General features: G+C 31.6%; 7 protein-coding genes across 7 annotated transcripts, besides 2 other annotated features; 4 read left to right on the top strand and 3 right to left on the bottom strand.

Moving 5' to 3' along the window:
- Nucleotides 1–236: 236 nt before the first annotated feature.
- CMU_017250 (uncharacterized protein) lies at nucleotides 237–1066 on the top strand (the record flags this gene model as incomplete). Its single annotated transcript, XM_002140286.1, has 3 exons — nucleotides 237–326; nucleotides 432–575; nucleotides 707–1066. The coding sequence occupies 3 exons, from the start codon at nucleotides 237–239 to the stop codon at nucleotides 1064–1066; spliced, it is 594 nt and encodes a 197-aa protein (XP_002140322.1).
- A 17-nt stretch (nucleotides 1067–1083) lies between these two features.
- On the bottom strand, nucleotides 1084–2013 carry CMU_017240 (DNA / pantothenate metabolism flavoprotein, putative; the record flags this gene model as incomplete). Its single annotated transcript, XM_002140285.1, has 1 exon — nucleotides 1084–2013. The coding sequence occupies one exon, from the start codon at nucleotides 2011–2013 to the stop codon at nucleotides 1084–1086; it is 930 nt and encodes a 309-aa protein (XP_002140321.1).
- A 103-nt stretch (nucleotides 2014–2116) lies between these two features.
- CMU_017230 (uncharacterized protein) lies at nucleotides 2117–6034 on the top strand (the record flags this gene model as incomplete). Its single annotated transcript, XM_002140284.1, has 1 exon — nucleotides 2117–6034. The coding sequence occupies one exon, from the start codon at nucleotides 2117–2119 to the stop codon at nucleotides 6032–6034; it is 3918 nt and encodes a 1305-aa protein (XP_002140320.1).
- A 33-nt stretch (nucleotides 6035–6067) lies between these two features.
- Nucleotides 6068–6104: a sequence feature (AT_rich).
- A 45-nt stretch (nucleotides 6105–6149) lies between these two features.
- On the bottom strand, nucleotides 6150–7733 carry CMU_017220 (uncharacterized protein; the record flags this gene model as incomplete). The annotated part of the gene is made up of 1 exon (XM_002140283.1): nucleotides 6150–7733. The coding sequence occupies one exon, from the start codon at nucleotides 7731–7733 to the stop codon at nucleotides 6150–6152; it is 1584 nt and encodes a 527-aa protein (XP_002140319.1).
- Nucleotides 7734–8192: 459 nt separating this feature from the next.
- Nucleotides 8193–8611, top strand: CMU_017210 (double-stranded DNA-binding domain-containing protein; the record flags this gene model as incomplete). Its single annotated transcript, XM_002140282.1, has 2 exons — nucleotides 8193–8352; nucleotides 8412–8611. The coding sequence occupies 2 exons, from the start codon at nucleotides 8193–8195 to the stop codon at nucleotides 8609–8611; spliced, it is 360 nt and encodes a 119-aa protein (XP_002140318.1).
- Nucleotides 8361–8392: a sequence feature (AT_rich).
- A 147-nt stretch (nucleotides 8612–8758) lies between the features above and the next one.
- On the bottom strand, nucleotides 8759–12001 carry CMU_017200 (adaptin family protein; the record flags this gene model as incomplete). The annotated part of the gene is made up of 1 exon (XM_002140281.1): nucleotides 8759–12001. One exon carries the CDS (start codon nucleotides 11999–12001, stop codon nucleotides 8759–8761), a length of 3243 nt encoding a protein of 1080 aa, XP_002140317.1.
- Nucleotides 12002–12510: 509 nt separating this feature from the next.
- On the top strand, nucleotides 12511–16206 carry CMU_017190 (structural maintenance of chromosomes protein, putative; the record flags this gene model as incomplete). Its single annotated transcript, XM_002140280.1, has 1 exon — nucleotides 12511–16206. The coding sequence occupies one exon, from the start codon at nucleotides 12511–12513 to the stop codon at nucleotides 16204–16206; it is 3696 nt and encodes a 1231-aa protein (XP_002140316.1).
- Between the last annotated feature and the right edge of the window lie 271 nt (nucleotides 16207–16477).

Here is a 16477-nt window from a genome sequence, read left to right as displayed (position 1 = left end):
TATAATATGAGTATCGAAGAATTAAATTATAAGATCTAAACAACATGCTAAAGTTATATTTCAGCTGAATTTCCTGTATGAAATCTAATACGGCAAGAGACATGACGGTTGCATGTATTTAGCTCTTAATTCCTCATTTCATCTCACTTTCTTTCATTTTAAAACCATATATTAAATTGGAATATAAAAGCTACTTTATAAAGTTACTTATATTCTGTTCAAAATCATAATGTTCAATGAGTTGGGGAAAAAGTTCTGCTGACTGGTTACATGTATGTATTCAATATGTTGAATCGGCTAGGGATATTTGTAATTTAGCTTTAGTAGTAAGTATATATAATTAACAAACCTTCCTATTTATATTCATAACAGTTTTATAAAATTCAAAGTACAATATTAAACTACTTTTAAATTTACTTTGTTCTTTGTAGTGTCATGACTGGTACATAACAATACAGTGTTCTTTGCAATCACAAGATTTCATCCAGGGACGAGAATCTTTATCAATAGAACATACCAGTGAATTTATAAAAAACATTGTAAGTGATATGAATATTGACAAGTTAATGCTAGACGTGAGTATATTTTAAATTAACTATAGAAACAAAGTCATGGAACTTGGTATTCAAGTATTCATTATCAGATAACTTTTAGTAGGGAGTATTGCAGGAAACCTGCTATTCGTAATCTATCACTTTTGTTACAGTGTAATTGTTTTCCACACTTAATATCGCTGAAAATTGTTACTTCTAATTTGGCCTCTGAAGTAGTTGACTACATTATTCAAAATGCCCAGAATTTAGAATCTTTGCAATTATGCTTAAATTACCCTTGCCCGAGTTATTTTATACAAAGACTTTGCTCCAAATTGTTAAATCTCAAAAATATTTCTATAATTATAATGAAGTATCAGTATAATAAAAATGGTGATATGGCAGTTTCGGTAGTCAAGAAGCGTCATATGGTTGTAAAAAGACCACGTATATACTCTGAAGATGCTCAGCTTTTAAAGGGCAATAGTATTTGGAGATATTTAGAGTTTTATACTCAAGACATCTTCGTTTAAAACCAAATAAAATAGAATTAATCTATACAATCCATAAAATTTGCAAATAATTGATCAATATAATTAATTAGTTTACTTTCAATTGGGTTGTCACTATTTTTATCCACCTGTATAACTGTTCTGCCATTGGATGTCAATGCAATGATCTTTTCACGCCTTGTATGTAGCATATTTGCACAAACAATATTTACTCTATATTTCTCTAGCAAATTGCTTGCTTTTTTAATAAGTTGATCTTCAGAATCTGTCTCTAGCTTAAATAAAACAATGAAGCTTTCTCTGCAAGTATTAATGAGTAAATCCAAAAACTTAGGAATTAGGTACAAATTTAAGACATATGCAGGTTCCATTATTTCATTCCCATTATTGTTTTCCCTAGTTGAAATTTTGTTTTCTGGTAGATACTTATCAGGTATATAGTAGTCAGACACAGCTGCACACAAAAAAAATACTGTCGAAGATTGAATTGGTACACAATATTCAGAAATACACTTCAGCCCAACATAATATTCAGCAACTGTCTCAAATTCCAAGAATAGAGTCTGTAATGAATAGGTTTGCAAATACTTTGCTGCCAATTTTATATTTTCAAAATTGGTATTTTCTAAACAGTTAATATTAATTGTATCGTTTTGTATAGAGCATGAGCGCAAAATTTTAAACAATGATGGGCATCTATTAACAAAAGGTAAAGCACTCCCTTTTCTATGAAAAAAAATAACTGCATATCCTTTTCTTAAAAAGTATTCAGTAGATAAAGCTCCACGTACTCCAGTGCTGAAGTTTTCAATAAATCGTACTGTATTTCTTTCCAAAGGAACAGAAGTACCACCACTGGTAACTACTACAATTCTACGTTTATTCACTTTATGTTGTTGGTGTAAAAAAGAGGATATTTGTTTAAATCGACAATAATATTCTTCATTTACAGGAAACTGTAGCTCCATTATGTAAACAATTGTGTTATACTTTTATTTTATTTGGTAGCGGTTGGATTCAACAAAGTATAGCTCAGAATACTGTACTAGTCCGTCTTAATTTAGCGCTCAAATGTACTTAAACCAATGTATATTAGAAATAGCTACAGAAAGTGTGCATAAAAGTAGCTTTATGAATATAGAAGGACAGCAGTACTGCTCAAATAGGTATTCTGCAATCCTTAGTGGTAGTTGTAATTTAGGAAATGAACAAGATTTGATTTTAAAACCTACAGGAATGGCATATTCTTTCTCACCTTGGCAAATGGATCGAAAAGTACTACAAAGGACTTATGAAGATATATCATTAATAGATTACAGTTTGAATATGTCTGGAATTTCAAGGCCAATTTCTATGGGAATTACATGTAGAGAAACACAGACCCCAAACACTATTAGTAGTAGTTCACAAAATCGTAGAGCTTTGAAAGACTACTTAGAAAGTTTTCTCATTTCTGGAAGTACAAATGTAACAGTTCCTTCACCGTATTTAAATATATCACGTACTTTATCTATATGGCAGAAAACTCAAGGGTTGCAGAGTAGGTTTGTAGCTGATTTGATTGACTTTGCTAAATTATGTGGCGTGCCAAGACACCATACATACAAAGACTTGTTTCATATGTTAATTGGACTATTTAAAACTAAATTAAAGTCAAAGGAAATGGATTGCAGATCATATCCTCAATTTGAATCTTTGGTTTTGAACTCAATTAGAGATATCCAAACTCCACAATTAGTGGAGCCAATCATATCAATGTTATTACAATTCCCTATATTACCACCAAAAATTATCAATGAAATATTATCACTAGATACGTGTCTATCTCCAACCTTTGCAACTTTCTATAAATTAGCCCCATTAAAGTTAAAACAACAAATATGGTTGGAAAGACCAAGATGGTTCATTGCTGAGATAACTCCCTTTATTATGAAATGTATAAACCTACTATCAAATGTAGATTCATTTTCAAAGAATACTTCTTCAAACTTTGGTAGTAGCCAATGTCAGAATATAAATGCCGAAATAAACAAATTATTTGAATTTGTTACGTTGAAAAGGAATATAAACAGGGAATCTTCAAAGCTTGGGGAAACAAATGACGAATTTACAGAGTTTTATAGAGAAATTGAGGAGTCTATATTTAATAATTCAAAACATTCTAGCAAAGATTCGGATATACTTGAAGACCAAATTTTAGGTTCAATCTGTTCTTCAACTTCTAACACTGTAGAACAGTCAAACTTCTGTGAATCTCTTTCTATGTTTGCTTTAAGATCTCAGGCTTTATATATTGCATCAGTAGAAACTGAATATGATGACTTAGAGAAAATGAGAGACCTGATAAAGATTTTTCCATTTTCAACACCAAATACAAAAAAAGGTCTTACTAGTTTTATTAAACTTGAAAAGGAGCAATATGGCACTAGCCAGAATATTTCTTGTTTAGTACTCAACTCTTCATTGAATCAGAATTCGACTTCATTATCTTTATCATCTAATTTTGTGCTATGTGGAAATATCTTGGAGATTGGTCGTATCATTGCTTATATTGCATATTGTATTGGAGATTACGCAGATTTGTACATTTGTTTTGCTTCTATTATTAGACAGATTTTTAGTGAGTCACTATCTTGTAACATTAATATGTTACAAACATTTCCATCTATATTGAACTCTTCTACACCAATAAAACGTCCTGTCACAAGCAACAGCTCAAATTTTGATGTCTATATTCCCAATTTACCACCTTCAGTAACTACAAATAGTATTTTGAATTCTTTAGCCAATCCAGTTTACTTAGCTAATAACATGAATGTTCCTCAATTAGATCACAACTCTACCTCAAATAATGTAACTCATACACAAAATACTCGTTTGACATCAAATCAGCTAAAAGGTGGACTTGGTGAACCATATTTAGTAACAGTGAGGGTTTTAGTAGCTTTACGTTTGTTTAACAAGAATAATAAGTGCAATAGAAACCAAGAAAGCAATCATTCATCAATAATGTATTCATCTTCTATAGCATCTAATACTAGTGCTAGTTATGGAGTTGGAAATATAGGGACTTCTAATATTTCGGCTAATTCTGGGAATAATATTGGTTTTAGAACAAACAATGAAGAGACTTGTAATAATCTAAATTTTCTAGTATTATCCGAGTGTGATCCTATAATATGGCCTTGCATTAGCATAGTAGGAAGTACACTACGTGATGGATTTGCTTGCAATCGAACCCAAGAATCTTTAATGAATGTATCTTATACGCTAATAATAAAATCAGAGGCAGACTTATCAGATGTTGCTTTTGCTTTTTCTGAGCCACACTTCTTAATGGCATGTTCGGAGTTCATTGTTGAAACAGCCATAGCAACAATGTCTCAACCTTCAGTTGATGCTTTATTAGTATTAGATCCTCAAAGGAGAAAAATTCCACTAGCATTATTAGTTCTTGGAATGAACTCACCATATACTTTTATTAACAGCAATAATAACATAAACAAACGCCTTTATGGAAATTATGGTAATATTGATGGATATCCTACAGTATCTGGTTTAAATCAAGCAAAAGTAAGTAGACTAGCTGCATACCAGATAAATAATACTTCTTCTGTGGTACCTTCTTTAAATATGAGGAAAAGGCTGAAGATATCTGATATAGGTCATGGAACCAGTTCTGCTATGAGACTAGATTCAGTATTTAATTATCTCGTAACTACAAATACAACGATTTTACCAAGGGAAGCTGCATCAGTTAATCTTAGTACTCAAAATCAGTGCCCCAGTAAAAATCTAATAATTCATAAAGCTGCGAGACTTAGTCAAACTGTTTTATCTACATTTTTACCATTGCTAGATCGTTATTTAGAAGTTTCTCTTATTAGTGCTAATAGCTCAAGTAGTAGTGATATGTCAAATAAGACAAAGAGAAATGAAACTTTAAAAATAATCAGAAATGAATTAAAGTCAGTAGTAAGAAATATGGAAATAAGCTCTGCAAATTATGAAACTTTGAATATGGGAGTTTCTACGGCTCATGAGAGTTCTACCAATTGTAGAGAACTAACAATGATAGTTAGTTTACAGGTAGTACGCCTCATATCTTTAGCATTATTCTTTGTTGGATTAAAGCCACATTCCCCTATAAAAAACAAATATAATACCACAAATACTTTAAATATTTCATCTAACTGTAATAATGAACTAAATAACACTCAAGGATTTATTTATGGTCACGTACATTTAGAAAATTCTGAAATGAGTTCTTATTCCACTTGTTGTACTACTTCTATGACTCCTACATGTATTGATTTATCTATAAGATTAATGGAGATATCCTTAGCTTCAGACTGGATTACTCACTTTTTTCTAAAATCAATTGTATGTCTTTTATGTACCTATCCAAGAATTCTACCAAACTTAACGAACATTTCAAATTCCAGATCAACAAATAATGATTTATTTTCTATTCAGGACTCTAATTATACTACCAAGTCGTTGATTGGCTATATTCCTTCAGATATTGTACAGGCCTTAATTTGCAGAATTGTTATTCCATCAATTAGAGATCCTCTAATTGGAAGCTCAGAATTAAATCTTGCTTTCGAAATAATAACTAACAATGAAGTTTGTAAGATATTAGACTCTAAGACAAAACGAGCATGTATAGAAAGAATTTGGAATAGGAATCCTTTTGCATTTAATATACATACTAATGAAGTTGATGGAAATGACTTTGAAGTAATTATTCAAGATATACATTTAAAGGATTTGGTTGAAAAGATTAAGAGCGTTGATATTACGAGGCTTATTGTTAGTGTTTACATCCCTTATAAATTAAAATTTTGGAAGTACCATTTTATCGGGTTAAGTGATACCCTTTATTTGTGGAAACGTTGGCTAGTCTACCTTGGCTTATGTATTTCAAAATTAGATCCATCATTTTCTGAAATCCACCTTCTATATGATACAATAAACAAAAATTAGTTTCATATATATATTTGATTTAACGCTAATTTCTAAATATTCTAAATATTCTAAATAAAATAATATAATTGAGTCATAAGGACAATCATGTAGCACTAATTACTCCAGATAAATCTTATTCAGGGATTGCACCACCTTTTGTGATATATAGAACTATTGTGTCATCTATCCGAATTTGAAGTGGGCTATATCTATCGTGCTGCAGACCAATGCGCTTCAGAGGGCATATTATAGCATAGTCTCGTGGTAGTACTACAATGTCGATCCCAAATATCTTCTCTGCATTACTTAATTCTCCACATTTAACTGCCTTGTAGTGTACTCTGCAAGTAACTAAATCTGTCCCAGCATATTCAGTATCTGTTATTATAAGATTTGGAGAGAAGTCTGGAATATGGAAACTTTCTACAACTTCATTTTGATTGTCAATTGAACTCCAATCAGAAGTATTTGGGTAGAGATCTTCTACTTCACAATTTTCAGACTTTATAGTTTCAAATGAAATGGGCTGAAACTCGATTGATTTGATATTGACCACACCAAAGGAATTGCTTAGATTAACTGCAATTTCTATACGATCTCCAACATTAACACTTGGAATCATTGTTGTTTGAGCAACACACACCTCTTCACTGTGGCAACGAGATATATCTTTATGGGCCCATTGTTTTCTGCGAGTACCCGTATAGAGGGCCTCAAATTTATAAATTGATAAATATGCTTCATTTATATCTGATGATTTTACTGGACTGATAATCAAACCAAATAGTGACTGTCTCTTTTTATTTGACAGAGACCTGTCATTCACTTTAGAATATTTATTTAACGCTGAATCTGAGTTTTTATCATATTTAAAGTTGTAAGCTATTGTTACACACTTCTTAGCACAAGATTTAAGTACTTTTGCATACAAAACACGATCAATCCGAACACTTCCACATACTGTTAAAACAGGTTGCATTGTAACTGTTGCATGTTCAAGTTCTAAATATCCTTTATAATTTTCCTTAAATTGATCATCAATTAGATGACTATATACTTGGTTCATGTGACATACCAATGTTAGAAACCAGTGAGGACATACTGTAAAACAAGTTAGTAATGTCTCATCTAAAATAAAAGGTAAAAATGTATCGATAATCCCTGGAGATAAAAATGGTTTATGATTATTTAAGTGACCATATACTACATATAATTTACTATCTTCATATAAGCTGTGGCCTTTAAACTGGCAAGTAGATCCTAAACAGTGTTGCTTAGAGCTGGGATTTAGTGCTCCAGTTTCATTCCCAGTATCTAATATTTCAGAATTTTTGTCTCCAGTCTGTAAATCATATCCACTATATCTTAAATTGTGTGAAAATAAATTTAACCACTTAAACTTCTCATCTTTTTTAACATAAGTATTTTCTTCATAGGTATTCTGTTTGTTCAAATAATAGTCCTTAGGGCATGCTAAGGCCAAATATTTCACGATTCTATAGTTCTTATTTAGTCTAGATGAAATTCTATCAATCAGATCTGAAACAGAGTCCACTATTAATGGAGCAGATAATGTTTGAATTGATTGAGATCGTGATACAGGAGTTACACTTGGTAGTTCAACATTTGAATATGAACGGCTCAAAGGTTCTATAGAGTTATTGTTCTTCGGATAGACATGTTTATCATGACTAGGTGCACTTGTTACACTTCCCATAATTAAACTCTTTTAAACCCTTAAAGTGCAGTTAAAGCTAATGTCACATAGTATTGATAGCATGAAAAAAGGCCATATAGCGCCATTAGTGGGGTTTAGTAATTCTTACGTTAGGCAACTTTGGGAAAAGATTCATTGAATCACTTAGGTTGTATATTAAGTTACTAACTAAAATCTGAGTTATCAACCATACTTGTGTCTAATAAGTATCGTATTTAGCTATTCACAAATCTAGGTAGACTTTGGAAGACAAATATTAAGAAATCTATTTAGATAATATTAAAGAGAATACTGTAATTATTCAATATAGAAACTTAAAATATATAATTTATCTTAGCTTCACTTAAAAATATATTTGTGAAGAACAAGTTAAGGAGTAAAAAAGAAAAGTAAGCAATTGGGGGCAGACTGTACGCGGGTCAAATATATACTTTTTTTCTTAAATTGGAAATTTTGACAATGGAAACTAATTTGAAAGACTTAAAGGCTAATAGTTTTATTAAGACTCGAGGTGATGAAATTAGTACGAATGAACAGAAGGAAGAGCACAGGAGGCAATTAGAAGAACAGAGAAGGACAGCACTACGAGCTTTATTAGAACCTAGTGCTATAGAAAGATGTTAGTTGTTAAATAATAATTATATTAAAAACTTTAAATTGAAGCTTAATGCTTTTTAGTACAACGAGTTGCCCTTGTTAGACCTGAAAAGGCTCAGTTAATTGAGGAACATATACTTAAATCAGCACATATGAGTGGATTCTCTCCAGCAAATAGAATGAGTGAAGATGAACTCATAAATATTCTCTCAAGGGTAAGTTTAAATTTAAAATTACTAAATACTTTTCTTATAGATTTCTCTGATTGTCTAGATGAGTAACTCTTCGAATTCCATACCTAAAGTCACGGTAGGTTCAATAACTAAGTTAAGTGGAGCAAGTGATATAATTTTTTGTTACTATAGATTCATAGGCGTGAATTCTTTGATGATGATGAAGATTTTTAGAACAAATTAGATAGTACTAGTTCAAATGTAATTTTGACTATATTTGTGATGGGATTTGCCAGAGTTCTGGATATATGAAGAACATATTTGAACTATTGACTTAGCTATTGGCATTTCATTAGATCTTCCTGTCACAATAAACTTAGGAGTTGAAATATTGCAGTAAAAAATTCTCAGAAGGGCAGTCTGTCCTGCAGAAGGAGATGTTGTTGCAGCACACATGATTTCACTATCTTCATTATATATAAACGCAAAGCAAGTATTTGATTCTAGTTCACTAATAATTTGTTGAAAGTCTTTATCATACAATAACACATCTTGTGAAAACTCAAACTCTAAGGATGACCACATATTTGCTATATCAATAATTGAAATATTTAAAGGGAAGAATAGTGGAAAGTTATATTTAGATGTGTGAGTTTTAGCTTCGTATTCACTTTTAATACTAGGTTGTATGATCCCAATATTTTGAGTAGGTGTAGATTTTATATCTAGTAAATTGCATGTTTCACATATACTTCGGGAGTTCTCAAGTCCTTTAAAGTTATTTTCTACGTTAGTAGACATATTTATATCAGGATTGCTTATGGTTGAAGCTGATGAATTTTTGTTCGTAGGTTTTTCATCAATATTTCTTTTATTAGGACTGTTCTGATCTCTTGAGATTATACCACTAAATAGTGCCATGGCTTCTTTCTGTTTTTGCAGCTCAATTGCTGAATCTACATGAGTTATACGTTTATCTAGACTATCAATTTTCAACATAAAACCTAATTTTTCGTTTGAACTACTTTGTGGCTTGAGAGAGTTTGATTTCTCTGGTTTATTATTTATAACTGATTTGTTCTTTTCTCTTATTGCTAATTCATTTATAGGCTTGTATCCATCAGGACCCCATCGTTTCATACCTTCAGTTTTTATTGAAGTCTCAGAGTAGGGATTTTCTTGCACTTCATCAGGGAGTTCTGAAATATTTGTATCGTTATGTATTGATCCAAATAATGGATCAGTTTGTAATGAGTTGTGAGACAACATATTCAACTCATCTTTGCTCTCTTTTTGAAGTTGTTGGTTAGTTGTGTTCAAGTTTAGAGATATGCCTTTGTATTTAGTTAGATTCTTAGCAGGTATGATCTTAGAATTAATACGAGCTGACTTACTAAAGTTCACCATATACTCTTGTTTATATCCATCAGTTACAGAATCTAAGAATAAGAGTTTTTTATCAACTTGGATATCTTCACAAGAAGCATCAAAAGGTAAAATAGAGTTAAAAAGTTTCAAGATTTTGTTTTTTTCCAAATTTTCCAGTGGAATATCCTTTTCAATTTTAGTGTCTAGTTGTTCGTAATTGATTAATACTCTGAACTCATTTGCTCTCTGACGTATTAATTGATTGGGTGAGTGTTCACAAGCTTCTATCATTGGCATACATGTATTTATTATATATTTTATAGTTATTTCCGGATTTTCTACATCATCTTTTATAATATCTAAAACTAGGTTTTTATTCCGTAGTACTAGTAAAAGTGCTATTGAGAAGCATTTCATTGCTGCCTTGATTATTAATCCATATGTTTCCCAAGAGTTTGTCTTTTTTTGCAACCGATTAAATATACTTGTTAACAGATTTATAGTTTTGTGTGCTGATTCAAGTGAATTTATATATTTGTCGTTAATTTTGGCAATACATCCATATTCTCCAACAACCCAAATAGCAAGATTACACAAAATTTCCGGTAGCTTTTCTACTTTATCTTCTAACACATTAATAAAAAGATTTGTGGCTTCAAATCTAAATTCTATATCAATAGTTTCGTCACCTGTAGGTCCTTCTGCAATAATTTGTGCAATATTATATGCTTTTTCAACTGAAACAAGTTTACCAGCAATTTCCAATAGGTTAACAGTTGTTGTCAAATACCAGTTGTAGTTTGGAGCAAATCTTTCACTTAGTGAAACTATATTATTTGATAGCTCTGATCTAAAATAAATATCTGTTGATATTCGTAAATGACTCATTAGTTTTGCAACGACAGTTTCAACATTCTTAGGGTTTGTCATTTGGCAAAGAAGATCTAAAGTTTTACGCCTAAGTGTTTCGTCTGAGTCCTCAAGGCAGTTGACAACGACCATTTGGTGGGGTATTGCGTGGATGGGATTAACAGAGACAATTCTTGAGAGGCAACTTATACCCACTGATCGAAGGTGATTATGATCAGATTGTAAAAATTTCGAAATGGTGTTTGCTGCTAATTCGATCAAATAAAGTGAAGGATGAATAAGTGTTATTGTTCTGATACATGATTGAAGAATTGCGTACGAAATATTTCCTCCATTAGGACTAGCTGAAGTGTTTGGGTTAATAACTGGCATGACAACTGACCCATTGAACATTGGAGTTGCAATTGATAATTCTGCTCTCTTCAATGTTGCTTGAATTATCTCGTATACTTGCTCTGCACAAGATTTCTCTCTAGATGCTACAGAGGCAAATATATCCAAGATATGTACCTGAACCCAAGGTGCTGGGATCCAATGGTAGTCATATTCTCTAGGTATATTGTGATCCAATATTTGCTTTAATGTTGCAACCATAAATGGGATAAGAGGAGTACAAAGCTCTGGATGATTGTGGCTCGCATACTTTACTAAGTGAAGAGCTGCGTTGACAACCGAAATATCTACATCACATACACCTCTTTCTAGTATATCTGGATTATCCGTAATAATTTCTGGCCTTAAAAACAAGAGTTTATAAGTTACCAAGTAAGCTTTTCGCCTTATAGCTGCTATTTGGTGGCCCAGTAATTTAATTACACTAGATTCAATAGACGGTAACATCTCCAAATTAACAAGTCGCGAGAGTGAAGATAGTGCTGCAGACACATCCAACTGATTACGGCTTATTAAGTCACGTTGTAATGTATTTACCAATAAAACAAGAAGTTCATGATTACTATTGAGAAATATACAGCATGCTAAGTAGCCAACACGTTTTGTTAGAGAATTCTTATCATGAGTCATTTTAATTGCATGTATATAAGCAAAAGATGCATCATGACCTAGCATTTCAACATAAATAGCCCTTATTAGGTATTCTCGAAGTTTACTAGAAGATATACCACTTTCTAGAAATTTTGACTGCAAACATTCAGCCTCATTCAATATAATTCTATCTTCCTCTTGTTTTGATCTACATTCTCCAATAGATTTGACAAGCTCAAACAGTTCACGTGATGAATGAGAGCCAACATATTGCATCTTATAATAAGATAAATAATTTTCTCTAGTAAGATACCCTAAACTAAGTTGGTCGAGTATTTGCGGTTCTTTGTGATGGATTAACAACGGCTAATACTGAATTTAAATAGATTACCTAAAATTTTAAACTACACACAAAATAGTAAAGTTACAAAGAGATAATTAGTACTAGTGTAGTAATAAGGTTGTAGTTAAGTTCTTTTGAAAAGAAAATTTAGAATGCAGATAAACATAAGAGATTATTCTGACTTGCAATGTATTTTTGGCGCTAAAATAGCTCATCCCCACATTTTGTGCAATATGAAAGGGGAAATCAAGGGTTCATGCAATGAAAAGCTAAATAATTTAACATAACTTGAAATTTTAGCTGCATAGTTATAATCTATCACAGTGTCATTCTATTTGATAGAGCTCTTTGACTTAGAAGTCAGGCTGTCTCTAGAATTTACCGATACGTGAGTCTTAAAAGTTGCTAAACAAAAAACAAACTCTTTTTGTTCCTAATAATTATGTATATTGAAGAGATTATATTAGATGGTTTTAAGTCCTATCAGAGAAGGACTGTAGTTGGGAAGTTTCATCCTTGCTTCAATGCAATAACAGGTCTTAATGGAAGTGGAAAGTCCAATATCCTAGATTCTATTTGTTTCGTGCTAGGAATAACAAATCTATCTCAGATACGTATTAATAAACTTGAAGAACTTGTATATAAGGCTGGTCAGGCTGGAATCAACAAGGCATCTGTCTCAATTGTATTTAACAATAATAACAAAAGTAACTCTTCACCTCTTTATAAGGACTATGAAAAAATAACTGTTACAAGACAAATTGCTACAGGAGGAAGAAATAGGTATCTTATTAATGGATTAGTTGTAAAGCCATCTGATGTTACTAATTTTTTCCATTCAGTTCAATTAAATGTAAATAGTTCACACTTTCTCATAATGCAAGGACGGATTACGAAGGTTATTAATATGAAACCTAAGGAGTTACTTTCAATGATTGAAGAGGCTGCTGGTACAAGAATGTATGAAGCAAAGCGACTGCAAAGCTTGAAATTAATTGAGAAAAAAGATAGTAAACTAGCAGAAATAAGTCACTTACTGGAAGATGATATAATACCAAAACTGGAGAGGTTAAAAAAGGAAAAGGCTGATTATTTAAAATGGACAAATATAAATGAAGAAATAGAAATGTATGAGCGTATATTAAAGTTACATAAATACCTTCAAATATGTAAGGAAGTTGAGGAAAGTGAAGTTAAGGTTATTGAGATACGGGTACAAAAGGAGAGTTGTGAACAAGAAATAAACATGCTGATTGATAGAATAAACCAATTAGAAAAGGTTGTGCATGAAGAAGAAAATAAAATTGCTTTGGAGTGGTCAAAGCCACTAAAGGAATGTAGGGATAAGATATCTGAAGCCGAATCTAATGTTAGTAAGACCCAACTACAACTTAACGAGATAATGACTGATTTAGGTGAAGAAGAAGCAAATTTAAAGGATATGTTGGTCCAAAAAGCAGAACTTGAAAATAAAGTGCAGAGTTCTGCACAACAATGTGGTAGGTCTCAGTCTGGCAGTTTTGAAGATGTTGACAATGAATTAAATAATTTAAAGGTGAAGTTATCAAATGCAAAACGCAAGCTGCAAGCTTTACAGACTGGCTGTGACATGAGTTTAGATTATAAAGAACAAAAATCATTAAGGCAAGCTCTATTCGATGTTCAAAAGGAACTTTCTGATATAAAAGTAAAGGAAAATAAATTTACACTACTTATTATAGAGAATGAAAAGTCCTTGTCATCACTCAAACTGAAGATTGCAAAAAGGACTAATAATGGTAAGTCTTCGGTAGATAAACTTCGAGATGAATACAAGGAATTACAAAATTCAATTTATAAGTTTGAAGGTGATTTATTGGAATTAAAAAAAGATGCAGAATTGTATGAGAAGTTGAGTCTAGATAAAAAAAAACTTGAAATTGAAAATGACTCCCTTGAACAGCAATTACAACCTTTGGAGATGTTTATTAGGTCATTTCAGTGTATTTACAACGCCGAAAGTAATCCCAAACTAGCAGTTCAAGCACATGCTAATAGTATAGAGTCCTTATTAGATCCATCTATAAAACCTACAAAAACGAGTGTGAAGGGGTGTGTATTTGAATTATTAAAGCTAAGAGATCAAAAGTATGCTACTGCTTTAGAAGTAGCAGCTGGGGGAAGGCTATATAATATGATTGTTGAAACAAGTGAAGATGGAAAACAACTATTGAATAGTGGTTTTCTTAAAAAAAGAACAACATTGATACCTTTAGACAAGATCATTGATCCATCAATATCTAAGAAAACCATAGATGAAGCAAGGAAACTGGCGCAGTGTACTGATGACAACGATCTTAGAGTTATAAGTTCTTTAGATATTCTGGAGTATGACGCAGAATATTCAGCAGCAATTAAATACTGCTTTGGGCATACTTTGATATGTGAAGATGAACAACTTGCAAAATTAATTACGTTTCACCCAAATATAAGTGTCAGAACAGTTACTATGAAAGGTGATATATATGATCCAAGTGGTACTCTATCAGGGGGAACAGTGTCACAATCTCAAAGAAGCATCTTGATATCATTTCAGAAGTATATTGAATTAAAGATACAACTAGTCAAGAATAATTTTTCAATAAATGATATTAAGAAAAAGTTGAGTACAAATTTAGGTAAATCTGCAGATTCATACAGACACTGTCAGAGACAGCTGGATATTAATAAACACCAATTGGCACTATTAGAGGAGAAGCTGTCGAAATATAAGGAAGAGTCTTTTGAAGAAATGATTGATGAGTTAATAAGGCAGAAAGATGATTATCATAAAGAAATAGCGAAGTTAAAGGAGAATCAGAGTACCTTACAAAAAGATGCAGAGCGACTAGAGAATGAGATAAATGTGTTTGAAACAACTAGGGAAGTACGCGAAAATAGTCTGGAAAAGGATATTGAGAAATACAAAGAAGATATCAAGTCATTATCAGCTGTTCATGAAAAATTGAAGAATGAAACATCATCATCACGTATAGAACTTGAAGCAGCTAAGGCAGAAATAAAGCTTATCAATTCTACAGTTGAAATGAAAGAAATTAGTGTAGCTAAATTAAAAGAAAAGACTTTAGAATATGAAAAAATATTGGAGTCTTACAAAGTAGATCTTAAAGAAAAAGAAAAGGTTTTGAAGTCTTTACAAAATGAAATGGAGTCGAGTAGTAGTTGTATAAGGGATACTAAGAATGAGATTAAAAGAGTAAATAAGTTGATATTAAGGAAGGAAGTGGATCTGAAGAAGATTAGCCATGATTTTATGTCAATTAATGATAAATATTCTCATAAATTGAAAGTTAAGGATTCCTTAATTAAGAAGCATGAGTGGCTCCGAAATGGAGTAGAAGACTTATACAATCTTGAGAAGTATCCCTATAATTTGTGTATTCAGAAATTAGAAGAACTAGATAAACTCCAAAATACTTTATCACAAAATATTAATAGGCGTATTTTAAACTTGTATGAAAGAGCTAATTCAGAATGTACAGAATTAATTAATAAGAGAGATATTGTAATGAAGGACAAGGAGAAGATTGCAGATGTAATCAGTGATCTTGATCTTAAGAAAAGACAGGCTATGGAAAATACATGGAGAACTGTGAATACTTCTTTTGGATCGATATTTTCAACATTGTTACCAAATGCAAATGCCGAACTAATTGCAGTAATAAACCCAGAGACAAATAAAGAAGACTTTTATGAGGGACTTGAATTTAGAGTTAGCCTTGGTGGGATCTGGAAAAAAAGTTTGAGTGAATTAAGTGGTGGTCAGAGGTCATTACTAGCATTATCATTAATATTAGCCATGTTAAGATTTAAACCAGCACCTGTTTATATTCTTGATGAAATTGATTCTGCACTAGATTTAGGACATACGCAAAATATTGGTTATATGATTAAAGAACACTTCCCTAATTCTCAATTCATTATTGTATCTCTTAAAGAGGGAATGTTCAATAAGGCAAATGTCTTATTCAGGACTGAATTAGTTCATGGAGTGTCCTCAATACATAGATTCGAGAATTGGGATGGAAATGAAGATGAGAATCAGCCCCCCGAAAAGTTGCATAAAAGAACTACTAAGGAGAAAGAGCTTAGAAATTAGTGAAATTGTTGAACAATCAACTATGGAATCTTATTATATATTGCTATTCTTTACTTAAGATATATTAATAATTTAGACAAATAAGTGCTACTTTGATACCTGCAGGACTATAGGCATTCTAGGCGTATTTAGGTGTAGATGTACTATTCGTTAATATTCAATAGTGGCTACGTTGCTCTTAATCTAGAATTAGGCTGTAACTAAGATTAATAGTTCAAGCAATTTATCTTGTTTCTGATCTTCTACGATTTACATGATTTTACTTGTTTCG

The sequence above is a fragment of the Cryptosporidium muris genome, genomic scaffold (genome assembly GCF_000006515.1).
Source record: "Cryptosporidium muris RN66 scf_1106632373407 genomic scaffold, whole genome shotgun sequence".
Taxonomy (NCBI): domain Eukaryota; phylum Apicomplexa; class Conoidasida; order Eucoccidiorida; family Cryptosporidiidae; genus Cryptosporidium; species Cryptosporidium muris.
This window is presented reverse-complemented; position numbering and strand designations above follow the sequence as displayed.